We start from the raw sequence: 13076 nt of genomic DNA, 5'->3' as shown, positions 1-13076 counted from the left end.
CTTACTCCTTACTGCTTAGGTCCTAGTTCAAGTCTTAATTCCAAGCTTTCGCTTTAGGTTGCTTCTAGTCATTTTATGACACTAGCTTATTTTTAATGAAATATACGCATCCTCGCATTCTCAAATAAAAGAATTCAAAGAGCATTAAGCACGCCTCACTCAACTCACTGCTATTGTTGCCACATCAGACTGTCAGTACAGATACGATAGTGTTCTCAAACAGAGTTCTCTCAGTCTCACTGCGGCCTAGCCACCCTGCATTACTGAACTAACAACCGGGACCATTGAAGTCTGGCTCTCAACTTTTCACTCATCTTCAAGATTAATGCCGGAGGACCCTGTATCCAAATAAACCGTACATGAGACTGATTCGGAGATGTGCCAGGTCGGAGGTTGGAGAAATTAACATTTTTTTTTGAAAAGTAACTATAACAAACCTCAATTGAAAGCCAAACTTTGTAATGATCGAAAGTGGAAAGTTTAGGTGGAGAAACTCACATTTGTAGTCCATCCATCCGACAGCTTCGTTTTCCAAGTCGAAGACGACAAGCTTATTTGAAAAGGCCATATCTAAAAAGAAGGTTTAGTGTCATTAGATTCAAAAAAATGGATATGGAGCAAACAAGGAACGATATAGTGACAAATAGTGCCGACCCTCCTAGAATCACCATGTCTCTTAAATTAACAGGTTGAGATCTTCCATTTCGCAGCCCCACAAAGTACCAATCACTCTGTCCGGAATAAAATGCAATCTTAACCATATAATGACTAGTTACATCAAGGTGCAATATTACCGAAGCTAGGAAAAAAAGATGTTACCCCATTATTTAAAAGGTAATCGTGTGGATAAATGTTCAATGCAAGGCCGCCTTCAAAATGTAAGGTGATTTCAGGAAACACATCATCCACTCTACAGAAAGATTACAAAAAATCAGAATTCTAGAACTACAGCATGCTAGCATAAATTAACTAAAAGCGTTGCATACCTTCCATAATGTTTGATATAAAGAAGGTTCTGGATGTCATAGAAAAGGGTGCCTTGGTGTTTATCAAAAATCTGCAAGGTCAAAAAGAAATCGATCAGGACATTTCTTTTCAGCATGAAGATTGATGCAAAAGTATTCTTTTTTACCTCAATCATCATGGCATTGTAAACCTTCTCCGGCAGATACGTCAATGTCGTCCCGATGTCAATGGCAACACTTTTCCCTTCGCCATAATAAGTATTTCTGGGCAGGTCTAGTGTAGTGCCAGCAACTGATACTGATTTCATATTCACAACGTAGTGTAGCCTACATGTATTTTTTTCAAAAAGGATGAATCACTTCTGAAACAGTAGTACATGCTAACCAAAGATGTTAGTCAAAATCCTAACTGTGGCCCCTAACTGATGTAGAAATCAAAATCCATCCTAAACGCCAGTCACTAAACTATGTCAACCCTATACTCAAGATGAGTAGATGACATACCTGTTGGACACCAAGCTGGTCTTCAGAATTGCGGGACACACTATATTTCCAGTCGCAACAACCCCAGCACCATAGGAAGTGTCCAAACAAAGGGCAAAATCTGAGGCTTGCTTCCCCAGTTGCTGCCAGCTGAACACGGAACAACATTAGTAGTGGTAATTAGACCTAACTAACACCGACAGCAGCAGAAACGAAAAACTAGAACGCTAAAGCTGTTCAGCCATCCACACTACTACACTGCCTATCAGATCGAACCAGTTGTGCAAGAACCTCTACAGATGGTAGCATCAATACCAGTTCAACAGTTGGGGCAAGGTTCAAACCGGTACTAATGCTACGTATTGTTGAAGCCACAAACCGTACTAATTATAATGTCAAAAGCATAAAACAGTACTTGTTCTAGCCACCAACCGGTAGTGTAGTTTAGGCTATCACAACTGCGTACTGGCTGATGTCACAAATATATTGTGTGGTTACTCCTCAGGCCATCAGTAAGATCAAACATTTTGTTAGAACAACTGCAGTGTTTATATTAAAAAATAGTAACCAGCATGCCTATACATCTAGAAGTAGTTACAACACATAGATACATAGCACGGCAGTTCTAGTTAGTTGCATCGTCAACAACGACATATATTGTTGTGGTAATCCTATTTTGAAATTTGTTTTCACAGATCAGTTGGTAACTTAACAAGTATCACCGTTGCCACATTTCTTACTCTTTAGTTCATATCACATCCATTTCTAACTTATATCTTGACGAGATATCATAAAGCTAGTACAACACAATCAAATTATGGCAATCTCTCCACAATGCTGCCAACACTCGGAGCAACGCCCTGTACTCAAATAGGTACTCCATCCGTCCCAGAATTTAGCTACATTTAGATTTTTTTCAAGTCAAACATTTTCAACTTTGACTGCGAATAGAGAAATAATCAAAGAGACTAATAGCATAAAAATTATGTTAGTAGATTTATCATGAAACCAACTATTATAATATGAAATCTTTTTTATTTGAAATAAATTATTTTTAGAGGTATTATTGGTCAAAGTTAAAAAGATTTGACTTTTGAAAAAGCTAAACGTAGCTATATTTTGGGACGGAAGGGAGTAAGATTCTAAATATCTAAAGCAAGCTTCAAGAAACTGCTAGAGTTTTAGCCAAAGCTTCTCTACGAGGTTGTATTGATTGGTTGAAAGGCGGTTCCATTCTACTAATTTTTTCAGTAGCGTTTATTAAGTACATCAAGCCATACAATTTCTGCTACAGCAGGATGGAGAGAGCTATACCCCACTGATGTCCTCGCGGGGACAGGAGTCGCGGGTGACGCAGTTCACCAGGGCGCTGCCGCTGCCGGTGTCCACCTCCATGCCGTATGCCTTCGGCGGCTTCCCAATTGTGAGCTCAGCGAAGTACAGACTGCAACGCCGCATCCCAGAGATCAGATTACCACACCCATGGAAGTGCCCTAGATAGCCGTACCAAAAATTCGGCGTGCACGTGGGGTTTTTACTTTACCCAGTTTCTGTTGCCGGGCTGCCGCCGAGTGGGAAATTTGTGCCGGGAGAGAGGCGGCGACCTTGGCGACGGGCATCGTGCTCCAGGTGCTCCGCGTAATGGCAACCTCCCCCGCCACAGTGGAGCGGTAACTTGCGGCGTACCTCGATGACGGCGCCGGCAGCCGCTGCGTGGTTGAAGGCGAGAACCGACGAGATCGCGAGGAGGAGGAGGAGCTGGGTGCGTGAGGAAACCCCCATGGGTCAGGCTGGCTTCAACGCCGCACGCCGGTGAGGTGAGCTGGTGAGGTGAAGATAGGGGAAAGGAGGGGGATTCGAGGCGAGGCAGAGGTGATCAGGCGAGGGCAGACGGGGTTGCCCGACTTGGTAGAGCAACTGAGCAGGGGGGAAAGGAGCGGGACAGAGAGACTCCGGGAATGGTGCAAGAAACCTTTACCTTTGGCCGTTGTGCCAGTACAATGACTTGTAAATTTTGAATTTTTTTCAATTGAAACGCAAATCTTTTATGCTTATAAAAAAAACTAGAGTACCCTTGTACCAACGGGCGCAAAAGATCAAAAGAACTTTACTGGCTTACTACTGATCTTTCTTGCACCATTTGCAATTATATCCCATCTTTGATCTTTAACTACACGTTTAACATCTTTCTTTTTTCAACTTTTGCATTGCATCGTTTGACTATGCTTTTGTTGTTTTAGTTTTACCAATTTTTCTGTCAAAGTAGGCAAAATAAGGGGCAACAGTGCATTGACTTCGTCGAAGCAGGGGCAGTAACGCAAAGTAAAAAAAAAAATAGAGGCAAATGTGTAGTTGGAGGTCAAAGTGAGGGCAAATATGCAGTTTTCTCATCCTTCCTTTCATATTAACCTACAACAACCTTCTAGGTGGTTTCTGGAATATGTGGTGCATTTTACTACCCTCACTATTTGTTATATCATAAAAGATTACCAAAATGTTTTTTAATAATTAAGTCATACATGTTTTTATAACATCGGATCTCAAAACATAAAGTGTACTTATGATAAAATGGAAAAAATAACAATTGTACTATACAATGAATTCACAATTTGAATGTTAGGGGAAGTAAAATGTTGATATTCTGTATATGGGATTAATCTAACAAAGTGCTTTGTACATAGTAGTAAAATAAACATTTTTTCTTATAAATCGTGAATGTTGAGCCAATGGCTTGAACACAACTGTTTTTTACTAATGAAATCAATGAAAATGAACATCGGTGTTCTTATAAAATGCACAATCGTGAATGCTGGACCAAATGAAATCAATGGCTTCAACACAACTATTTCTTGTAAAATGTTCAACCAACTATTCTAGAATGTTGACCTAGATTTTTTTAAATTTTAATAGATTTTTAAAGTAATAAAATTTTAATGTATCATCTCAACATTTGGAATTTAAAATTTCAGCATTTTGAGACTGCAATTTCAACATTTTTAACATGAAACGCTGGACATATGTTAATTATTGTTGAAATATCTTCCACAAAATGCTAAGTAAACATTCCAAATTGTCGAAAGGCATATATATTTATATATATGAATTAATTAATTATTATAATTATTAAAAGAACGGGATGGAATAAAAAGGAAGAAGTGAAAGAAAGAAGAAGACGGAAATTTTTTTTGAGAGGAGGACGAAAAAGAAATTAAGCAGGCCTCGCGCGCTAGCCAAACCTGAACGCGGGCCGTGGGCCTGTCCCGTACTCCCGTCCGCCGGGCGCTCTCTCTCTCTCTCTCTCTCTCTCTCTCTCTCTCTCTCTCTCTCTCTCTCTCTCTTCTCTCTCCCACGCTGCCACGCACGCCTTCTCTCTCTCTCGGTCTCGGCCTTCCTTTCCTAGCGGCGACGACAGGGCGAGTGGCGCCGCCCGCCAGTTCTTCGTCGGGCGCTTTGCCGGCGACGAGCATCCGACAAGGGTATGCCCGCCCATTCCCCTCCCTTCCCTTCCTGCTGCTCGAAATCGAACACCCAAACCCCTAACGTATGGTATTTGTATTCGGATCTGACCATGATTTTACCTACTATAAATTCTATGTTCTTGCAAAAATTATTGGCGATTAGCCCCGTGCCTTACCCTTAAAACATGATCTTCTTCTTCCTAGTGCCTATTGACTCGGGCAGGGATCAAGCCTAGTGCCTATTGACTCGGGCAGGGATCGGATCTTCTTCTGAGCTCCGACTCTGAAGCTCTGTTAGTACTTCATATTCGGTTCTATCTCTGTTTGCACAAACTATGCCTAATTTTATACTTCGCGCTGTTGCAGTCTTTTGCCCTGATCTCTGCGGTGTCATTGCAAAACAAGATGGTTTCCTTCGAGATGAATGACCTCAAGAGTATGTACACGTCACCATTCTTGTCAAATTGTCTTCCAGTTTTTGTTCCATTTGTCTCTGATAGGAGCATCGATTGCTTGTACTGTACTGATGTGCAGTAAATGTGTATATGCTTTGCTATATCTACTTTGTTTCTGCTTCTGACCTTAACATGCTTGCACTAAAATGCAACACTTGCCATATCACGTAAACAGTAGTTTTGGTGTGTCGACTATGATACATTAGGGTATATCATGTACTATGTGCTTGTGTGATATGTGCAACATTACTTAACCAGTAGTTCTAATATTAAGAGTTATTGCATCAGGGGTTGTTTCTTCATTTCAGTCCTTTTCTTGAAGGGTGGGTTGGGGATGTTTATTATAAAGAGCTAGTACAGGGATGCATTCAACCCTAGGTAACATGTGTGATACCCTAGAAATTTGTTACTGTGGTTAATCTAATCTGAACTGAGTTGGTTCAATAAATGGAAATATAGGCCAATTGTACCAATTGGGTGAAGATCTACAGAGTGAAAATCTAAGAGTTTCTTCTGGTTAGGCCTATTCCATTACCTTATTACACAAATAACTTCAGCGCTGGGCTGCTGGTTGACCTCTGCAACTCTGAATGGTACTTGGATTATTTAGTTGAAAACAGCACCAGATGTGATACTGCTGTAAGGTCTGTGACTCTATGCTCGTTCTGATTGGGTGACACCACTGTACCTGTCCTTTATTGGCCATAGCAAATAAGGAACAGATACTCAACCATCCGCTAATCTTGGTCAACAGCCACTTAGAAACCAGCTTGCTCTGGCTGGGTTATAGCAATTTTTCGGGAACCTTAGTAGAATCATTGTGTTTAAAATGCCACCTTTTGAGTGTTGTGGCTGTATAAAAAAATTATGTAAAATTCAGCCACCTTAGGATAGGGAGCTGTCCTCAGTGCCACACTTATAGTGTTCAACATTCAAAGCATGGTGAAAAATTTTTGCTTGAAAAATCTTTTGTATTGTTATAGAGCATCATTCCCTGTCTTGTCATATGGTGTTGTAAGAATATTCACCGATTTAGATATTACAGTTTGTTCCTCCCACTCAGTGATTCCGACTACTGATTTTCATCTTGGACAGAGATTGGGCTTGGCCTGACAGGTTTTGGAATATTCTTCTCCTTTCTGGGAATAATTTTCTTCTTTGACAAGGGGCTCATCGCAATGGGCAATGTAGGTTAACGTCTGTTTTGTATTGTTCCTTTGAATTTTATGAAGATCTAAGTTATCTTACTGAGCCTAGGGTTAATCTTTTCTCATCATACCATTTCAGATTCTTTTCCTGTCAGGATTGGGTTTGACAATTGGTCTAAAATCAACTATGCAATTCTTCACCAAGCCTAAGAATTACAAGGTTATCAATCGCTGTTTTTTCCATAGCTGTTGCCCATAAACATGACTAACTAGAAAACACGACTAATATCTAATCAGCTGTTGTAATAAACAGGGTACAATCTCATTTGGTGTTGGCTTTTTCCTAGTCCTCATCGGGTGGCCCTTTTTCGGCATGCTCTTAGAGGCATATGGCTTTATTGTACTCTTCAGGTTGGATTCTTTTTCTGTGTTTTTTTTAAAATTCTTGCAACTTGCTGAGACACGGTCTCAAAAAAGATTAAATGCCACAAAATCAATTTGTTTCTTCCAGATTAAATGCCACGAAATCAATTTGTTTCTTCCAGAATTCTAATCGTTCCTGAAAGAAAATTTGCTTGTACCTGGACACTGACTTGGATCCCATTGCAGTGGATTCTGGCCAACACTTGTAGTGTTCTTGCAGAGGATTCCTATCATCGGCTGGATATTTCAACAACCGTTTGTGACATCGGTAAGGACCTCACGACACATAACGTTCTTCATCTGTTCCTGAGATAGAAGCTTGGCCTGTTGCACATTCTGACAACCCCAATTTCCCTTGCCTGCAGTTCCTTGACCGCTACAGAGGAAAGCGGGTTCCGGTCTAGCATCCTTTTTGCTGTGTGTTGCTTGTGGCGTAGTAACTAGCACATGATGTTTTTTAGTGGCAGTAGCAAAATGGCTATGCTTGCGTCTGTCTGGTCCTTATTTCTCTTATGTGCTGTAGTTCCCTATTATAGGATTGTTCTTTGTAAATTATAGCCCCAGACTAAATCCAACTCGATGGTTTCGTGAAGACCACAGACCAGGATGCATATTCACCCCATGAAAAATGAATGGATCGAGGAAACTCTTAAGCTTGCCCTGTTGGTATGAACTGGCAGAGCACTGTGTTGTATCCTGCGTGGCTGGGTGCTTCTTAGGCAAAAATCACACTACACATGCAGCCGTGAGCATTGCATTTCTGCTTTGCTTTACATCACTCGACCCTACCCATCACCGACTGAAGGTCTGAAGCGAGGAAGCGACTGACAGCTCCAAGTAGGAGTCTCCCTCGGTGACGGCTGTGGCCCAATAGGCCTGAAAAGTGCGGCGGCACCAGGCGGAATCATCTCTCCATGATTCAAAAAAGAAAAAAAAAAACTGAAGAACGAGTTCGATTGTTCAAGATGGTCCGACTGCACAGCAAGAAATTTAGACAAAGACTAATCCTCACATTCACATTTTGCCAAAATGACAATTGAATGCTAAACCAGCGACCAAGACCGTTTTACAGACATGAAACCTGAAAAACTTAGCACCTAGAATTAATCTAAATTCTAATCCCCCACATATAATCAGATAAAGTAAGGACCTAAACGAATCCTAAGGCCGGAAACTGTCAACACCAGCAGTTTCATATGATTCGCAAATCAGAGACGGCCTGGAAGCTAGCTTCACTTCAAGTTAGTAACAAACCCTTCAGATGATTGCATGTGCAGATCAACTGCAGGGCCTCCCTGACCAGCATTCAGAATGACATTGTCCCAATTTGACGATCTGTGCACGATTCTTGATGGGATGCAGTCACTATCTTCCCCTCCTGATGCTTCATACCCATCGCTGGATGATCTTGTGAACTCAATGCCCTTGTGAGCTGAATGTGATATGACTCCCTGCATCTCTTCAGCTGTGGATGAAGAAATGCGGAAGGGGTGGAGATCAGGCGAGTCAAAGCTGCTTTCAGGTGACGAAACAATGTTTCTGGCGGATCCTGCAGTACTCGGTTGGAAAGCGCTTCTCGCTTCAAGCTGTAATGGGGCTAAACTGCCCGAGATTTCCATGGCTGCATCACTGAAATTGCTTTCGTTGCCACTTGCAGATAGAGTTGCAAGAGGGTCAAGAGAAAGTTCAGCGGGGAAACCTCTTCTGTCTGGTCGTCTCTTGTTGCTGAGCTTATGATCTGGTTTACTGCCATTGTCCGAAGCATCATATTTTGCAATTGGCTTCAGGATTTTGGATTTCTTCCTAGCCTCTGCAGCTGCTTTAGAAACTTCCTCCGCATTAAGGCGTGCCAGTGTCCAAGGACTGATTTTCACTGGTCCAGGTTTTCTCCTTCCTACTTCCTCTTCTTTCATTTTCTTACTGCCTGAATTCTGTGACATGCCGATCTCTGGAGGAACAACATCAAACTGTGAAAGAATAGAGCAAGCAATAAGCATCGACAATTAAAGATGGGAGTACGATAATGGGTGCTGCATGGTTACAATTTCTTTTTTTCTTCTTCTAAAGATGGGAGTAGGATAATTGATGCTACTTGTTTGTGGGGGAAAAAAGAAGCGTATTGTACTATTCATGATAACTCGAGGGAGCGTATGCATGTTCAAGTGCTGGAATATCAGATGGCATAATCTAAGCAGCCAGCTTCACATATTGATACTAATCAGTTATTCAGTTTCAACTAGCTTTATATCAGAAATACATATTTTTTCTCGAATACATCAGAAATACAAAAAAATGAGCATAATTAGCTTGTTAAAGAGGCAGCACATGCAAGATTCTAACGTTTGATCTATCATTAGAGGCATATCAAGTTGTGTTGTCTTTAGGACTTCCAGGACCTTTATCCTATCTGTTAGATCAGGTTTTGACAGAAATGATCCATTATCACATACCTGGTCTTCTAGGAATAATCGTGGTGGTGTGCACCATGAACCACGATGAAGTGGTCCAAAAGAACTGGCTGTGCTAAATCCAGTAACAGAGCTTATAATAGACATCTGTGGACTTTGATGTCCAGGAACCTCTTGTTGATCCTCCTGCTCCCTCAAAGCTATGATGTAATCATATGTGCTAATTCCCTGAACACAATGGGTAAGATATATACATATTTAACCTCAAGCTATATGGAAAAAAGAACAAGTTCAAATGCACATAGTTTTCTACTTTTCTTGCAAAACTCTCCGACCAATTATAGCAACCTATTGTAGTATGCGACTGACTTATTTCAGCAGAAAATTCAATCGGCTCTGTGCTATCATCACCGGGACAAAGGAAGAGTGTTTTTTGTTTCTAATTAAGGGAATAGTTAATTTGAGCTTCATTACATTATCCATGCAGTAGACCAAGAAACAATGCAAAATAGTAGTGACCAAGCATATATAACTCTGGAAGCAGGGTAAACAAGATTAAGGAGGGCCAAATATGAAATTGCAAGCATGTCTGCTGTTGCCATCGTATGCTATTATTCAAGCTGTCTTCAATTAAACGTCAAGAGCAACTTACCTTCTTGATAAGAAGAATATGGAAGCATAAAAGTTGAGCGAGTGGTATGGTCGCAACCATTGCTAAAATGGTGCAAGTTGCCTGCAAAAATAAAACATCATATCACCAACCATGTAACGGTTTTTCAAGGATAGCAGTGTCATTTTAGTGACACCAACAGAATCTCTGAACTTTAATGCAGTGCCCACGTATTAGACAAGGAAAAAAAATTTTTGATTGAACTCACCACAACAATTAAAAAAGCTACAGTTGAGAAGCTGCTTCCCAACTTTGTGACAATCTGCCTGGAGAAATCTCCTCTCTTAACAATACAGAGAATCAACACAAGAGCTCCTGACAACCACTGCATCACAAGCTGGACCAAATTGTACAGATCATGGAGACCTGTCAATGATCTACCAGAATAGAAAGTAGACATAACAACATTGCTAACTACAAACAGTGCCCCAGATGCTGGAGGATAATGCAATAACACAAGGGTCATTATAAGGAGTACGTATCAATGGCATAATGCTCTTTAATTCCAATTCTTGTCAGTTCCCAAGAGACCAACACTTACTAGGATAACCGCAGAAGCCATTAGAACAAAGAACCCTTTGTAGTTCCTTTTCCCTATGCAATTATTAAGCCACTACAAAAGAACAATGGCAGCAGTGAAACTTGTTACTACCCATTAGGAATTGAGAGTAAATAAGACCAGAATTCTCATGAGGAACCACTTTTCTGAGTATCAGGGAAAATAATAAGAAAAACAGATCTTACTCTGCAATGGTGGTCAAAGCCATCAACACACTTGTCACACACTCTGCAATGCTTACTGTTCTTTAAAACCTGCATAATACTATTCTTCAAAATCCCGCAATGGCATCCAAATTCAAACAGGAAACAACTTATGCTATTATTTATAAAATATCACAAACGTTGAAGATACTAAGTCACAAACCAAGATCACAAATGCATCAGAACACCATACTTTCCATTCATCTATAACCAAATTACAAATTCAGTGCGTAATTAGACAGATGGGAAGACAATTTTACTTGTATAACTGGAAGACACTCAAATAATGGTACTGGAAGACACTTCCAAGTTGCAACATATACATCACAAATGGATTCATTTACGAAACTGGAAACACATGAACATTTGATTCAAACTACTTGCCGTCCTGTTTCTCTGAATTCAGTCTAGTTAGTTACAGTAATTTCTGAATTTTTCACGGGTTGCCCTCACAAAGTTAATACATTAGATTCATTGCAGTCTGTCAACGCTCTACTGAAAATCAAACTGAATATTAGCAAAATTTAAGGTCTAAACATGAAGGCACTGCCTACCTGCCCTCCACATAAGCACATGCCAGGGTAAGCATAAATTGCTGAAAGTAAATGTGAAACTTAATATACAAATTCCACTAAATTTTTGGATACTTTGTAGGTGACCTAAGTTAGTAGTGCAGTGCGCAGACCAGTACAACTTGAAGAAACAGAACAGCACGTTCAGGTATGAGCTCGATACGATGAAACAGAGCAGCATGAAGTGCGCAATTGCAACGCATTTTAATCATTGACGTCTGAGACAAAGAATCCAAAACAAAACCCATCTGATAACATGTCATGAACAAGACTTGTTTGTACTGAACAGCCCAATAGCAATGTACTATGAGCTCAATACTATGAATAGGAAAAGGACTAGTTAACAATACCTCTGCTTCGCATAGGCTGCAGAAAAACATGCCCTCTTCACATATGTTCTGTTCTGAAGGTTCATTATCTGAATGGAGGCATCGCTTGCAAAGGTATGAGAATGGGAAACAAACCAAGCAAAGTATTCCAGAAAATCTGGGCCAAGAGGGTGAATCCTTCCTCTCAAGCATGCTGCTCAGCTTCTCACTGTTATCAGCAGTACCAAAAGCCTCACTTAATGGCCTTCCTCCATGACTAATTCCCTGATCTGAATTTACATTGGAGTGCTTTTCATGCTTATGTAACTTCAAATCCTTTGTTGAACTGAAAATGCCCGGGTCTCCAGGATTTGTTGCGGCACACCATATGTATAACACAACAACACATGTAATCTGCAAAAAGAAGGCATTCATCATTCTCCAGATAAAATTGTTCAATCACCCAGTGACTAACTATAGTCTCTAACCAACGTCATATCGTCATTCTTTTACAACAGATACATGCAAAGCAGATGACATTCTCTACCAGTACTTTTTTTTTCTCGAATACGCAGTATCTTTGTATTAAAGGTAGAAGTTTCAAACAATACAACGCACGGCAATGCCTGATGGTCTGAGTACCCAGAACTGTAGAACGCGAGAGGGCGACCAGCGAAACAAATACGTAATGCCAGATCTATGCGTAATAGTGAATTTAATCTCTCAAGTAGGACAGGGACCTCACCAGTGGAGTGTAGATAGCCATGGCCACAATCTGGAAAGGCTTTGTCCCCACGAACGGCACGAAGAAGACATAGAAGGCGAAACCCAGTGCGGAGAACACGGCAATAGCCACCACCTGCAGCTCGTCGGTTCCGGAGCACAGCAATAGAATGCGTGAGTGGCAAGAACAGCAAAAACATCGCGAGGAAAATGGAAACTGAAAGTACAACCCCGCGCGCTGAGCGGACCGTACCTGGAGAGGGTGGTAGGGCAGCTGCCACCCGTGCTTCCTCATGGCCGGATTAACCCCAGCCTGCACCCCAAGAACGATAGGACGGCAATGCCGAGGGCTACCAAGAAGCAGGGAACCCGGATGCCTCACGAACCATGGCTTTTCTTTCTCTGCCCCATCTTCAGAAACCAAGCAAAGCCTTGCTCCCGCGCTACCTCTCCAGAACCAGAGATTGCGGAGGAGGATACCAAGAACCAGGGAATGCTGCTTGGTTCAGCGAAAATGGCGAGGGGCAGAGGCGAGAGTGGGTAGAGGGAGCATCCAATGCGGCGTCTCGGGGAGTATGACGACTGCGGCGCGCCTGCGCCCGTCCCTCCGGCGCCTCTTGGATTTATTGTGCAGGGCGGAAGCGGCAGTCTGCTGCTGCAGCTGCTGAGTCGTTGTATAGTCGTGTTCGTCTTCTACTCTT

The 13076-nt window shown here is 41.5% G+C and overlaps 3 protein-coding genes across 5 annotated transcripts; 1 reads left to right on the top strand and 2 right to left on the bottom strand.

Annotated features, from left to right (window-relative positions):
• Positions 1–141: 141 nt before the first annotated feature.
• LOC101762027 (aspartic proteinase-like protein 2) lies at positions 142–3385 on the bottom strand. 2 transcript variants are annotated; one of them, XR_215967.2, is made up of 8 exons: positions 2992–3385; positions 2763–2892; positions 1470–1598; positions 1133–1292; positions 987–1057; positions 820–910; positions 499–731; positions 142–338 (listed from the first exon to the last, which is right to left on the bottom strand). XR_215967.2 is itself a non-coding variant. In XM_022823537.1 (8 exons), the coding sequence occupies exons 4-8, from the start codon at positions 1271–1273 to the stop codon at positions 261–263; spliced, it is 453 nt and encodes a 150-aa protein (XP_022679272.1). In that variant the 5' UTR covers positions 1274–1292; positions 1470–1598; positions 2763–2892; positions 2992–3385; the 3' UTR covers positions 150–260. The 2 variants fall into 2 exon arrangements, 1 of the variants encoding a protein (XP_022679272.1); XM_022823537.1 differs by having other exon boundaries at positions 150–338; positions 499–570.
• A 1381-nt stretch (positions 3386–4766) lies between these two features.
• On the top strand, positions 4767–7605 carry LOC101760408 (vesicle transport protein GOT1). 2 transcript variants are annotated; one of them, XM_012843091.2, is made up of 8 exons: positions 4767–4924; positions 5111–5199; positions 5273–5342; positions 6457–6548; positions 6649–6729; positions 6823–6920; positions 7119–7200; positions 7298–7605. In XM_012843091.2, exons 3-8 carry the CDS (start codon positions 5312–5314, stop codon positions 7334–7336), a joined length of 423 nt encoding a protein of 140 aa, XP_012698545.1. In that variant the 5' UTR covers positions 4767–4924; positions 5111–5199; positions 5273–5311; the 3' UTR covers positions 7337–7605. The 2 variants fall into 2 exon arrangements, with proteins under 2 accessions (XP_012698545.1, XP_012698546.1); XM_012843092.2 differs by lacking the exon at positions 5111–5199 and having other exon boundaries at positions 4768–4924.
• Positions 7606–7868: 263 nt separating this feature from the next.
• LOC101761615 (probable protein S-acyltransferase 22) lies at positions 7869–13052 on the bottom strand. The gene is made up of 9 exons (XM_004985200.3): positions 12629–13052; positions 12398–12511; positions 11695–12066; positions 10755–10823; positions 10552–10623; positions 10219–10347; positions 9993–10073; positions 9383–9568; positions 7869–8899 (listed from the first exon to the last, which is right to left on the bottom strand). The coding sequence occupies exons 1-9, from the start codon at positions 12668–12670 to the stop codon at positions 8165–8167; spliced, it is 1800 nt and encodes a 599-aa protein (XP_004985257.1). The 5' UTR covers positions 12671–13052; the 3' UTR covers positions 7869–8164.
• Between the last annotated feature and the right edge of the window lie 24 nt (positions 13053–13076).

This window comes from Setaria italica, chromosome IX (genome assembly GCF_000263155.2).
Source record: "Setaria italica strain Yugu1 chromosome IX, Setaria_italica_v2.0, whole genome shotgun sequence".
Taxonomy (NCBI): Eukaryota; Viridiplantae; Streptophyta; class Magnoliopsida; order Poales; family Poaceae; genus Setaria; species Setaria italica.
This window is presented reverse-complemented; position numbering and strand designations above follow the sequence as displayed.

What these genes read in the sequence shown, in the direction of transcription:
- LOC101762027 (XM_022823537.1), bottom strand. Translation starts at nt 1,273, where the DNA reads ATGAAATCAGTATCAGTTGCTGGCACTACACTAGACCTGCCCAGAAAT. An exon ending in ACAATGCCATGATGATTGAG is followed by an intron (nt 1,058 to 1,132) that starts GTAAAAAAGAAT and finishes TTGACCTTGCAG; the next exon opens with ATTTTTGATAAACACCAAGG. An exon ending in ATTACCTTTTAAATAATGGG is followed by an intron (nt 571 to 819) that starts GTAACATCTTTT and finishes CCTTCTTTTTAG; the next exon opens with ATATGGCCTTTTCAAATAAG.
- LOC101760408 (XM_012843091.2), top strand. Translation starts at nt 5,312, where the DNA reads ATGGTTTCCTTCGAGATGAATGACCTCAAGA. An exon ending in CGAGATGAATGACCTCAAGA is followed by an intron (nt 5,343 to 6,456) that starts GTATGTACACGT and finishes CATCTTGGACAG; the next exon opens with AGATTGGGCTTGGCCTGACA. An exon ending in GGCTTTATTGTACTCTTCAG is followed by an intron (nt 6,921 to 7,118) that starts GTTGGATTCTTT and finishes ATCCCATTGCAG; the next exon opens with TGGATTCTGGCCAACACTTG.
- LOC101761615 (XM_004985200.3), bottom strand. Translation starts at nt 12,670, where the DNA reads ATGAGGAAGCACGGGTGGCAGCTGCCCTACCACCCTCTCCAG. An exon ending in GCTTTGACCACCATTGCAGA is followed by an intron (nt 10,624 to 10,754) that starts GTAAGATCTGTT and finishes GTTCTTTTGTAG; the next exon opens with TGGCTTAATAATTGCATAGG. An exon ending in ATATTCTTCTTATCAAGAAG is followed by an intron (nt 9,569 to 9,992) that starts GTAAGTTGCTCT and finishes CATTGTGTTCAG; the next exon opens with GGAATTAGCACATATGATTA.